This window comes from Myotis brandtii, unplaced genomic scaffold (genome assembly GCF_000412655.1).
Source record: "Myotis brandtii unplaced genomic scaffold, ASM41265v1 scaffold573, whole genome shotgun sequence".
In the NCBI taxonomy this organism is placed as follows: domain Eukaryota; kingdom Metazoa; phylum Chordata; class Mammalia; order Chiroptera; family Vespertilionidae; genus Myotis; species Myotis brandtii.
Genome location: NW_005370145.1, coordinates 189,020 through 201,568, shown reverse-complemented (window position 1 = coordinate 201,568; position 12,549 = coordinate 189,020). Strand labels below are relative to the sequence as shown.

General features: G+C 56.3%; 1 protein-coding gene across 12 annotated transcripts in view; it reads left to right on the top strand.

Annotated features, from left to right (window-relative positions):
• DLG4 (discs, large homolog 4 (Drosophila)) overlaps window positions 1-12,086 on the top strand; it is a 24,786-nt gene extending 12,700 nt beyond the window's left edge. For 8 of the 12 annotated variants that reach the window (XM_005878716.2, XM_014549863.1, XM_014549860.1 and 5 more), the window contains 18 exons: window positions 703-756; window positions 897-947; window positions 1,092-1,216; window positions 1,315-1,484; window positions 1,576-1,712; window positions 1,844-1,988; window positions 6,089-6,384; window positions 6,517-6,619; window positions 6,765-6,879; window positions 8,382-8,558; window positions 8,854-8,890; window positions 8,980-9,007; window positions 9,138-9,185; window positions 9,262-9,363; window positions 9,694-9,866; window positions 10,812-10,921; window positions 11,454-11,545; window positions 11,801-12,086. In XM_005878716.2, the coding sequence (XP_005878778.1) occupies window positions 703-756; window positions 897-947; window positions 1,092-1,216; window positions 1,315-1,484; window positions 1,576-1,712; window positions 1,844-1,988; window positions 6,089-6,384; window positions 6,517-6,619; window positions 6,765-6,879; window positions 8,382-8,558; window positions 8,854-8,890; window positions 8,980-9,007; window positions 9,138-9,185; window positions 9,262-9,363; window positions 9,694-9,866; window positions 10,812-10,921; window positions 11,454-11,545; window positions 11,801-11,907 (2,070 nt within the window). In that variant the 3' untranslated portion in view covers window positions 11,908-12,086. Of the gene's footprint in view, window positions 1-702; window positions 757-887; window positions 948-1,091; window positions 1,217-1,314; window positions 1,485-1,575; window positions 1,713-1,843; window positions 1,989-6,088; window positions 6,385-6,516; window positions 6,620-6,764; window positions 6,880-8,381; window positions 8,559-8,853; window positions 8,891-8,979; window positions 9,008-9,137; window positions 9,186-9,261; window positions 9,364-9,693; window positions 9,867-10,811; window positions 10,922-11,453; window positions 11,546-11,800 lie in introns of all 12 variants that reach the window. The other 4 variants (XM_014549862.1, XM_005878721.1, XM_014549864.1 and 1 more) reach the window with 1 other exon arrangement.
• The last annotated feature ends 463 nt before the right edge of the window (window positions 12,087-12,549 follow it).

The following is a 12,549-nucleotide window of genomic DNA, read 5'->3' as shown; positions in this document are numbered from 1 at the left end:
TGCGTGGGGAGCCTGGGCGCCCCTAGGCCCCGCCCACCCCTCCTGTTGTCTTGACGACAGGGCCTCCTGGAGGTGGGTCTCCCCTGGCCTTGGCGGCGCTTAGATACTCTTGCTAGGCAACCAGGTCCCCGAGGAAAGAGTGGATTAGACGGCGGGTGGGCAGGCGGGAGGGGCCTGCATCTGGGGGACCCTGGGTTCCGCTGGGCGAGGGCTGGGGGCAAATGTGCGTAAAGGCGAGGGTCAGTCGGAGGGCGGGTGGTGGAGGTGTCAGGGTGTACGTGGGCGGACAGGGACGGGTCACGGAGTGGGAGCAGGCCCTGGTGGACATCAGCCCCGGGTTACGTGTGTAGCACATAAGGCATGGAGCACCCGGTGGTGTTACATCCGGTGAGAGGCTCCCCCAGCCGCCCCTCCCCCTCTGTGCCATCTGCTGCTCCCCGGCTGGCTGCCTCTCCCTTCCGGCTTCTGAAACATCTTCTCCATGCAGGGGCCTGGGCTGGGCAGAGTGGAGCGTGTGCACGTGTGCGTGTGTGTGATTGTGATGTGGACAGAGGCTGGGTCCTTGAGGGACTCGAAGGGTAGCAGAGGAGCTTGGTTAAGAGGCTGGGAGGGTAGCCGGGCTGGCCGGACTCTTACTTACGGACTGACTCCCTCTTGAGCCAAGGCTCAGGCAGCTTTTCATCTCCTTTTCCCCCCTCACAGGCCAATTCTCCCCCCGTGATTGTCAACACAGACACCCTAGAAGCCCCGGGATATGTGAGTTGTTTAGAGTTTGGGGCTGATGCAGAAGGAAGGAGCGGGGTGGCCTGGGCTCCAGCCGTGTTTGGGGGGCAGGTCCTCAGGTGGGAATGTCTGTCTCACTGTGTCTGTGTTTCTGGCCCGTGCTGGAGTTGCAGGTGAACGGGACCGAGGGGGAGATGGAATACGAGGAGATCACATTGGAAAGGGTGAGCCGGCTCCCTGGCTGTGCTGCTCTCCAGGTGGCCAGCCTCCTCACCCTGACCCTTCCAGCGCTGGTCACAGCTCCCCACTTGCTTTGCCAAGAGCGGACAGCGAGGGGAGCTAACCTTCTCCCCCCTCCTTCTGCCCAGGGTAACTCAGGTCTGGGCTTCAGCATCGCAGGTGGCACCGACAACCCACACATCGGTGACGACCCATCCATTTTCATCACCAAGATCATTCCTGGTGGGGCTGCGGCCCAGGACGGCCGCCTCAGGTGGGAAGAGGAGACGGGGGCTCGGATGCGGGTTCCCTCCAAAGGGAGGACCGGGGTGGCAGGAAGCGCCTGGCTCAGGCCCACCTTGCTGCCCTCAGGGTCAACGATAGCATCTTGTTTGTAAATGAAGTGGACGTGCGGGAGGTGACCCACTCGGCTGCTGTGGAGGCCCTCAAGGAGGCCGGCTCCATAGTCCGCCTCTACGTCATGCGCCGGAAGCCCCCTGCTGAGAAACTCATGGAGATCAAGCTCATCAAGGGCCCTAAAGGTAGTCACCCCTGTGTCTCCAGCCCTGTATCCCTGGCCCCCCGCCCCAGGCTTGCTTCCCAGGCCCCCACCTCTGCCTTTCCCTCGTCTAGGTCTTGGCTTCAGCATCGCAGGCGGTGTAGGGAACCAGCACATCCCCGGCGATAATAGCATCTACGTAACCAAGATTATCGAAGGGGGTGCCGCCCATAAGGACGGGAGGTTGCAGATTGGAGACAAGATTTTGGCGGTGAGGACCCCCCTCGCTTGGGTCCTGCCTGTGGCCCCGAGCAGACCTAGGCTTCGTGACCAGCTCACTCCTAGTGCCTTTGTCCTGAGGCTGCTTCTGGCTCTGTCTGAGCTTTGCTTCCCTTGACCCAGGTCAACAGCGTGGGGCTGGAGGACGTCATGCATGAGGATGCCGTGGCAGCCCTGAAGAACACGTATGATGTCGTCTACCTAAAGGTGGCCAAGCCCAGCAATGCCTACCTGAGTGACAGCTATGCTCCCCCAGACATCACAACCTGTGAGAGTCCTCCAAACCCAGAGCTCCCCACGACCCACCCCACTTCCCCCCGGCATTCTGGTCACTGTTCCTCTTCAGATGCTCCCCGTGAAATAGCTGCTGTCACTTCCTGTGGTTGGAGAATATATGGGAAATTGGTCACCATGGAAGAACTAAAAGATGTTGTCAAAAGTCTCTCCCCCAGAAGGCACAAGGCCCAGATGGTTTTATGGCTAATTTTATCAAACCCTCAAGGAATGGATTATTCTTTTTTTTTTTTAACATATTTTTTAAATATATATTTTATTGAGTTTTTACAGAGAGGAAAGGAGAGGGATAGAGAGTTAGAAACATCGATGAGAGAGAAACATCAATCAGCTGCCTCCTGCACACCCCCTGCTAGGGATGTGCCCGCAACCAAGGTACATGCCCTTGACCGGACTCGAACCTGGGACCCTTCAGTCCGCAGGCCGACGCTCTATCCACTGAGCCAAACCAGTCAGGGCGGAATGGATTATTCTTATGCTCTCTCTGAGTATGGGAAAAGATAAAAACTTCACATTTCATTTTATAAGGGCAGTTCCAAACGTCACCAAGATAATGTAAAAGCAAGCACAGGCCAATTTTGTTTCCGAATAGCGATGTAAAAGTTTATAATAACAGAGTCGCAAACCAGACACAGGAGCATATGAAGAGAATACGTTGTCACAAGTAGGGTTTGTTTCAGAAAGGTGGTTCCATATCAGGAAACCTTAATTTGATTCATTGTATTAAAAAGTTAAGGGAGGAAGACTGTAGGGCCATTTCAGATAGATGTGCGAAAGGCATTTGATGGCATTCCATATCTGTTTTCAGATGAAAACTTAGTAAACAAGGAGCAGGAATTTTCCTTAATGTGGTGAAGAGTAGTTTTCAGAATCCAACAACAAACATCTCCTAATGATAAACCTTAGTGTGTCCATCCAGTTGGTAACTACGCAAGGATGTCTCTATTGCTGCTGTTACTCTGCATTGCTTGGAGAGCAGGCTTTCTCAGCGTTGGTACTGTTGACATTCTGGACTCGGTGGTTCTTTGTTGCTGGGTTGTTTTGTGCGTTGCAGGATGTTTAACAGCATCCCTGGCTTCTATCAGATGATGATAGAACAACCAAAAATGTCTTTAGACATTGCCAAGTGCCCCTGGGAAGCAACATTACCCTGCTTGAGAATCACAGCGTTAGAGATTCCAGGCAATGTAGGAAGGCAAGAAGAATAAATAGATGTTACATTTGAGACATTACAAAAATGATTGATTTTAGAGAGAGGGAGGAAGGGAGAGAGAGAGAGAGAAACATTGATGTGTTGTTCCACTTATGTGTGCATTCATTGTTTGACCTTGTATGTGCCCTGTCCGGAGATCAAACTTGAAACCTTGGCGTTAACAGGAAGATGATCTAACCAACTGAGCCACTCGGCCAGGATGATAGCGGTTACACTTGAAAAGGGAAAAACAAATTTGTCCTTATTTATAAACTATACTATTATCTGTTGATATTAAAATCCAAAAAAATGTAGAAATAATATGGAAGTTTAAGAATGTGGCCATATGTCAGATAAATGACAAGAATTAGTAACTTCCCAGCAATAAGAATATGTAATGGGTTAAAAGGTTCCTTTTACCATAGAAAAAATTCTGTAACATTCTTAGAAATATGAACTTGACGACCAGAAGTGTTTAAGATTTATCTGGAGAAAATGAGTACCCTTTACTGAAGGACACAAAAGAAGACTTAGAAAATGGAGAGTCACACCATGTTTCTGAATGGAAAAACTTGTTATGTTAAAGATTTCAGCCCTCTCCAAATTAGCCTATGCATTTTATGCAATCCTAGTCAGAATTTTAATGTTCTCCCCCTCCTTCCCTGGGAACTTGGCAGGTTGATTCTAAAGTTCAACGGGAAAAATACATTTGGGAGAATAAGAAATTTTTGGAAAAGAATAATGAGGCATGACTGATCCTACCACATCTGAAGCCATATTGTAACACGCTATTAAAATCATGTGGTAGCATTTCTCAACACCATGGCCTACCAGGAACCGTGGCTTCTTGGAGGAAGGGCCGATTCCAAAGCTTGGGCAAGAAATGTAGACGATGAGCTCACAACAGCTTTCATACTAGAAAGCAGGGGGTGTCTGAGACGGCCAGGGCCGCATCGAAGACTCAGGAGCCACATGCGGGGGCTCTGTTGGCCATTTAACGAAAACGCACCGAATGTGTGAAAGTCCGTGAGATCGTGCTGGTGCTTCAAGAGGTGCCTTTGGAGGAGGTTCAGGACCCATTCATTCGGAAAACTGGCAAATAAGGGGGAAAAGTCAGGCATTTGTTCTCCCTCTGGGGCAACTGCTCCTTAGGGTAACCAAATGGTTAACATGGGACAGTTCTGTTTTATTTACTTATTTATTTTATTGTTGACAGTGTTACCCCCCCCCCTTTGCCCCCTTGCCCCCTTCCACCCACCCCTGCCCCACCCCAGGCCTTTCCTACACTGTTGTCTGTGTCTGTGGGTTATGAATACATGTATATACGTATGTTCTTTGGTTAATCTCTTCCCATCCCCCCCACTGAGATCTGTCAGTCTGTTCCAGGCATCCAGGCCGCCGAACCTATTTTGTTTGTTAGTTTATTTTGTTCATTAGATTCCACATATAAGTGAGATAATGTGACACTTGTCTTTCTCTGATTGGCTCATTTCGCTCAGCATAATGGTCTCCAGGCCCCTCCATGGGGACAGTTATATGTTTAAAAAAATTTTTGTATTGATTTCAGAGAAGAAGGGGAGAGAGATAGAATAGAAACGTCAATGATGAGAGAGAATCCACTGCCTCCACGTCCCACACCGGGGACAGTGCCCACAACCTGGGCACGTGCCCCGACTGGAAACCTAACCACAACCTCCTGGTTCACAGGTTGACGCTCCTCCACCGAGCCAAGCCGGCTGTGCGATAGTTATTTTTTTTTTTTTATATATAAAGTGATTCCCACTAATAAATGCCCCTCCCGCAAAAGAAAGAAAAAGAAAAAAGTAAAGACAGTAGAACGTCACCATATTGCTATCCCCAGTGACACCTTAGAACCAGGACGCGCTCACTGGGGCTGCGGACACTCCGAGGCGGGATGCTGAATCCCCGGAGCCTGCCAGCTGGTCTAGTAACGGAGAGACAACAGGACACGTGGCCCTGTCACGTGCAGTGGAAAGTACATAGCACCATCTAGGAAGGGTTCTTGCTAAAAAGTTGAACTTGAATCTAAGTCTCTCGTCTGAATGACCAGTTTGCAGGAGATACCGGGCAGGGGCTCATGTTTGCACCATGGGGTGCAAGCAGTGATTACACTATGAGATGTCCCTGACAATGATCTTGTTTTTCCCAAATGGATGGCCAAGAGGAAAAGAAAAGAGGAAGAGGAATGTTCTAGACGAAGAGATTCTGCAACCAAAAGAAAACCCCAAGAGCCTGGGGTTAATATTCCCCTTGACCCCACCGTCCTTCACTCCTAGGACATGTCACCGCACACCCATGGCAGTGGAAAGTACATAGCACCATCTAGGAAGGGTTCTTGCTAAAAAGTTGAACTTGAATCTGAGTCTCTCGTCTGAATGACCAGTTTGCAGCAGATACCAGGCAGGGGCTCATGTTCGCACCATGGGGTGCAGCAGCGATTGCCCTATGAGATTTTCCTGACAGGACGAGGGGACCTCTGTTAGACAATGACCTTGTTTTTCCCAAATGGATGGCCAGGAGGAAAAGAAAAGAGGGAGAGGAATGTTCTAGACGAAGAGATTCTGCAACTGAAAGAAAACCCCAAGAGCCTGGGGTTAATATTCCCCTTGACCCCACCGTCCTTCACTCCTAGGACATGTCACCGCACACCCATGGCCCCCTAAGTCCTAGGAGAACCAGCCGGGGACACCTGTGAATTCCTGCCCCGGCACCGCTGCGATCTGATTCCCACCCCCTGTGTATCTGCCAGAATCATTTCCCCTTCACCGAGTCCCGCTCCCCGGGTTCCCGGGAGCAGGGGTGGTGGCTGCTGTCTACTCCCTGCATTTCCGTGTCACCCTTTGTCCTGCGTCTTCCCTCAGCTTACTCCCAGCACCTGGACAACGAGATGAGCCACAGCAGCTACCTGGGCACGGACTACCCCACAGCCATGACCCCCACGTCCCCCCGGCGCTACTCCCCAGTGGCCAAGGACCTGCTGGGGGAGGAAGACATTCCCCGAGAACCGAGGCGGATCGTCATTCACCGCGGCTCCACGGGCCTGGGCTTCAATATCGTCGGGGGCGAGGACGGTGAAGGCATCTTCATCTCCTTCATCCTGGCCGGGGGCCCTGCGGACCTCAGTGGGGAGCTGCGGAAGGGGGACCAGATCCTCTCGGTGAGAGAAGGCCAGCCCCTGCCCGCACCACCCGCTCCCCTCACGGCAGGGCCCAGGGCTCTGGGGCAGGGGCTTGGGCGGCCAGAGCCTGGCCCTCCTCTCCGGTGACCCAGCCTCTCCTCCACCCTCCAGGTCAATGGCGTTGACCTCCGCAATGCCAGCCACGAGCAGGCCGCCATCGCCCTGAAGAACGCGGGGCAGACGGTCACGATCATCGCTCAGTATAAGCCAGAAGGTACCAGGCCTGCAGCCCCGCCATTGGGGGCTAAGGTGGTCCTCCGGACCCTGTCTCAGCTCTGGCCTCAGTGGGCACGGAGGGAGGGAGGCAGGGAGGCAGTGGGACTGGGCCAGAGCTCAGGAGCCTGCTTGTTCTTCCTCAGAGTACAGCCGATTCGAGGCCAAGATCCACGACCTTCGGGAGCAGCTCATGAACAGCAGCCTGGGCTCAGGGACCGCCTCCCTGCGGAGCAACCCCAAAAGGGGTTTCTATATCAGGTGGGAGGATTCCTGGGCTCGGCTCCTCCTCATTCTGGGACCCCCAGCCCCACACAGCTCTTCCTCTAACCCGGTCTGGCTCCCACTGCCCCTCCAGCCCCGACATCAGCTGTGTTCCCGGCTCAGCTGCACAGATGAGTGTTTTAAATACTCCCTGTCACCTGAAAAAGAGCCTGGGCCTCAAGCAGCCTTGCTCCTCTAGTCCCCTTACCCTGACACTTCCCTTAGGACCGCCCCCTCCCGCCCAGCTGCCCCACATTTTCTAACTCAAAGGTTAGTGCCAGAACAGGGCCCCTGGCTACTCCGAATGTTGCCCAGCCTGCATCTCCCTCTGGGAGGTGCAGTCCAGGGGAGGTGCGCTGAGCTCTCTCGTGTCAGTTGTCTCTTCAGTAGCGTTGACTTCCTTCTCCTTCTCCGGGCTCCTCCCATCGGCCGCCTCTCTCTCGCCCTCCCCAGGCGTCTGTCTTCTCTCCTCTCCCTCTGGGCTCCCGTCCACTCACCTGGTCTGGTCTGCTCTCCACTCTGTGGCTCTCAGAGCTGTCAGCTCTGGCCCGACCTCTTCCCCGGTTCAGACCTGCAGATCTGGCCATCTGCTTTCTGGACACGTCCCCGGGGATGTGCCACAGGCATCTCACATTCAACACGTCCCAGACAGCTCATCTCTTCCTCTTGTGTGCTGTGCTGGCTGTCTCGCCGAGTCAGTGTTTTCTCTCTTTTTTGCTGAATGGCACCACCAGTGACCCGCTCAAACCAGAGCCTTGCTCGGCCCTTCCCTCCCTGCTAGGTCTCGGGGCTGCAGGCTGGTCAGTGCTGACTCACAGGTGATGCCGCTGACCCCGCGTCTCTCCTCCCGTCCCGCTGTCTTGCTCTCCATCGTGGCTCTCTCCGTGGTCATTCCTCCCCTTGCCCTGACCGCAGAGGTTAGGGCTTCTTGGCAGGGATTTGAGGTGTTAAGGCAGCCAGTCTGCAGCGTGTTGTTTTTCCTATGAACTTGAGCGATTCCAGGTTGCCTCTGTGACTGTGCATGCCGCTGACCCCGCGTCTCTCCTCCCGTCCCGCTGTCTTGCTCTCCATCGTGGCTCTCTCCGTGGTCATTCCTCCCCTTGCCCTGACCGCAGAGGTTAGGGCTTCTTGGCAGGGATTTGAGGTGTTAAGGCAGCCAGTCTGCAGCGTGTTGTTTTTCCTATGAACTTGAGCGATTCCAGGTTACCTCTGTAACTGTGACGTGCTGACTGCCTCCCCGGGAGGGTGGGGTTCCCGTCTTACCTGAGAGACTGCACTGACTCCATGGCTTGTCTGATCGCGGACACAGCGTTGACTGAATGACCGTGAGCAACAGCAGAGCTTTTGGTCCCCCAGAGCTCTGGGCTGCTAGACCCCAGCCCCCGGGGGAGCGCCATGGCAGCGTGCTCTGCTGTAGACCCCTGCCCCTGCCCGCTGAGCTGGGCCTCGGTGGCTGGGGTCCTCAGCCAGGCTCTGACCGGTGGCCGTCTGTCCTCCAGGGCCCTGTTTGACTACGACAAGACCAAGGACTGCGGATTCCTGAGCCAGGCCCTTAGCTTCCACTTTGGGGACGTGCTGCATGTCATCGATGCCAGTGATGAGGAGTGGTGGCAGGCACGGCGGGTTCACTCGGACAGCGAGACCGACGACATTGGCTTTATTCCCAGCAAACGGCGGTGAGGCTCCCAGGCCTTCAGCCTTCCTGCCACAGGCACCGCCTCTCCCGAGGTCCCGGGTGGGCAGCCAATAGGACGTGGAGGTGCCCTCTGCCCTCTTGGGAATCTGTCTGCTGGCCCTCCCGGCACCATAGCTCCCATGAGCCTTTGGGGCAGACATCTCATTTAGGAGCACAGGGGCCCAGGGGCCCAGGGCCTGCTGGGAGAGGGGGTTATGAGCTGGTCTAGTGATTGGGGGCTGTAGGGCTCCTCACCGGACATTTCCCTATCCCCCCTTCCTCCATGTTTCCCATAGGGTTGAGCGACGGGAGTGGTCAAGGTTAAAGGCCAAGGTAGGTAGAAGTGGGGTGAGCTTGGGTGGAAGAGTCAGGGACTCTTGGGGTGAACTCAACCAACCACGTGACCTGCTCTTTCTTCCTAGGATTGGGGCTCCAGCTCTGGATCGCAGGGTAGGTAGGGTCAGTTTGGGAAGACCTGGGGTGAGGGGAGCCCTGAGCTTTGCTTGATGTCCTCAGGAAGGCAACAGGGAGCCCGAGTCCCCTGTCTCAGAGCCCCTGACAGTGACCCACCTCTCACCAGGTCGGGAAGACTCGGTTCTGAGCTACGAGACAGTGACGCAGATGGAAGGTAAGCCCCGCCCGGCGTGGCCCAGCCCCTGCCGCTCCTGGCTCTGTCCCCGGCTGAGCCAGCGCTCTCTCCCCAGTGCACTATGCTCGCCCCATCATCATCCTCGGGCCCACCAAGGACCGTGCCAACGACGACCTTCTCTCTGAGTTCCCCGACAAGTTTGGATCCTGTGTTCCCCGTGAGTGCTGGGGCTGGGATGGAGGCGGAAGTGGGGGGGCACGGGTGGGAGGTGGGGCAGAGCCACTGTTGGCATGCAGGAGGACACGGGTTCTCAGAAAAGGGGTGCTTCTCAGCCCTCCCATGTGCCATGCATGTTGCCATTGGAGGCCAGAGACTCGGAGGATGGAGGCGGAGGGTGCTGGGAGGGGCTGTCCCCCTCGGTCTCGGTCTCCCCTGCAGTCCCTTCCCCGGAGGGACCGGCTGAGCACTTGGAGGGGTTGACATAGACAGCTTGGGAGCTAGAGGGATGGTGGTTAGATCTTTGGGGGGCGGGGTGACTTCCTGGCAGATACGACACGGCCCAAGCGGGAGTATGAGATAGATGGCCGGGATTACCACTTTGTGTCATCCCGGGAAAAAATGGAGAAGGACATTCAAGCGCACAAGTTCATTGAGGCCGGCCAGTACAACAGCCACCTGTATGGAACCAGCGTCCAGTCCGTGCGGGAGGTGGCAGAGCAGGTAGGACCCGGCGGGCACCTCGCACTCTTCCTCCCCTCTCCCCACCCCATGGCCTTCCTCCAGCTCTCTCTAACTCTCTTTCTCTCTGTCTCTTTCCCTGCTGGGTCTCGACTCCACTCCTCCACCTCCTTCTCCTCTTGGGCAACTCTGTCTGACCGCCTGCTCTCTGTGCCGCTCCTCCTGCCGGCCTCCTTTGCGTCCTGACCCCAAACCCCGCACCGCCATCTGGCCCCTCTCCCCCCTTCCCTCCTCCTTGCCCCATTTCTCCTCGCTTCCTGTGGCCTTGCCCTTGGTGGTTTGGCTTCCCCTCCCTCGGTCCCCCCCATTCGGCCTGACTCCCCTTTGGCCCTGTCCCCTCCTCTGCTCCTGGGGTCCCCACTTCCCTCTCCCATTCCTCTGCTACCTCCTTTCCATGCTGCCCCCACCCTGCCCTCTCTCCCTCCACCGATCCTTTCTCCATCTGCCTCTCCTCCCTCCCATCTGTCTCTCCTGGTTCCTTCCATCTGTCTGTCCTCTGTCCGTCCTCCCCTCCCTCCTCCCTCTATCCTACTTCCTCTCTTCTTTTCCTTTGCTTTCTTGCCCCATCTGTCCGGTCCCACCTTCCATCCCCCCACCCTCTTCTGCCCTGTTGCCTTGCTCTGCCTCTTCTTCGGGGTCTCCCCCCTGCCTGTTTCTCACCCTCCTCCATCTCTCCGACCCCCTCCTCCTGTGCTGGCCCTTCCCTCGCTCTGTCTGCTCCTTCCCTCTTTCTCTCTGTCTGTCACTTTGTCCACACCCCCTTCTCACCTTGACTCTCTGCCAATGTGTCTTTTGACATCCGTGTCACTTCCCTTTTGGCCAACCTCCTGTTTCCTGCCTTTCCATGTACTGTGTCCTGTCCTGGTACCTCTGTCTGTCCTTTCCCGCCACCTGCTGGTCCCCCTCCGCCTACCCTGCCTGCCCCAGGGGAAGCACTGCATCCTTGATGTCTCAGCCAATGCTGTGCGGCGGCTGCAGGCGGCCCACCTGCACCCTATCGCCATCTTCATCCGCCCCCGCTCCCTGGAGAATGTGCTGTGAGTATGGTCCCAGGGGGCCTCCCCTCCACTCCCCCACACCTGTTGCCCTGGGCCTCGCAAGGCCTCTGTGTTGAACTCTCCCCTCTAACCCAGGGCAGTGGTTCCAGCAGCCCTTGAGGGGAATCTGCACAGAGAGCTGGATCCCAGAGGATGCAGGAATCTCAGGCCTCTCCCCTCTTCTTCTTCCTTGGACTAGGCAGGACTACAACTCCCAGCAGCCCCTGGGGCACACACCTGCTGGGCTAGCCAGGGCCTCCAGAGCTGCTGGGAGTTGGAGTCTGAGTCCCTTCACTGGGGCTGAAGGCTGGGAGGATGAGGCTCTGGAGAGGTCCCTGGAGTGGCCATACCGGCTGGTGGGTTGCGGGTAGGGGCAGCCATCTGTGGCCCCAGAGGATGTTGGGAATTCTTATTTTTTTGCTTCGTGTTCCAAATGAGAAAAGACCGTTTGCCATTTAACACCCCTGGATGGAGGAGATAAACGGCAGAGGGGGACCCACCCTCAGGCGTGTCTCTCTCTCACTCTCCACAGAGAGATCAATAAGCGGATCACAGAGGAGCAAGCCCGCAAAGCCTTCGACAGAGCCACCAAGCTGGAGCAGGAGTTCACGGAGTGCTTCTCCGGTGAGCCATTACCGCACGCGGCGCCCCTGCCCAGGTTCAGAGGGCAGAGGTCGCAGGGCAGTGGGAGAGGGGCGTGGAGACCGCCGGGGGATGGTTAGAAGCAGGTGCCCCCTTTGGGTGGGTGCAACCGCAGGGCTTACGGCTTAGAGAGTTAGAAAAAGGTGCCCCTTTCTCTGGGCTGTTGCCACCCCTGGCCAGACAACTGGCTCATCTGGCTCCTCCCCCCCCCCCCCCGCCCCCCCCCCCCCCCACTAGCCATCGTGGAGGGCGACAGCTTTGAGGAGATCTACCACAAGGTGAAGCGCGTCATCGAGGACCTCTCAGGCCCCTATATCTGGGTCCCAGCCCGAGAGAGACTCTGACTCCTGCCCGGGCGTGGCCTGGATTCGCCGCCTCCGTCGCCTGGGCCCCTGGTCTGGACTGAACTGCCCAAGCCGTTCGCACTCCCAGCCTCCCTCCCACCCTTTCTTATTTATTTCCTTTCTAACCGGATCCAGCCCATTGGAGGGGGGACACTCCCCTGCATGTATCCTGCACCCCAGAACTGGGCTCCTGAACCCCAGGAACCTTGGGTCTGGGGGGAGCCAGGCTCCTGGTCCTGGGCCCTTGCTCCTTAGGATCCCTGGCCCTGCCCGCCCCCAACGCACACACAGACCCACGGGGGCGCCTCCCCCATCTCCACACACACATTCCAGAAGCCAGGCTTGCCCTCCGGGAGCACCCGCTGGGGGAGGCAGGCCCCAGGCCTCCGCTCTCCTGAGGCAGCTCTGGGGTCACCCCTGCCCACACCATAACTCCCTTGATTTCTCATTTATTTTTTCCTTTTTTTTTCTTCTCAAAGGTGGTTTTTTGGGGGACAAGTAGGGGACTCCACTGTGGGCCCCTGCCTTCCACATGCCCCCACCTTTTATCTTTGCTGGTTTGCATGAGTGGAAGGGTTAACTGTGGCTTTTTTTTTCCCCTGGGATTTTTTTTTTGGGGAAAGGGGAGGGATGGGTCTAGGG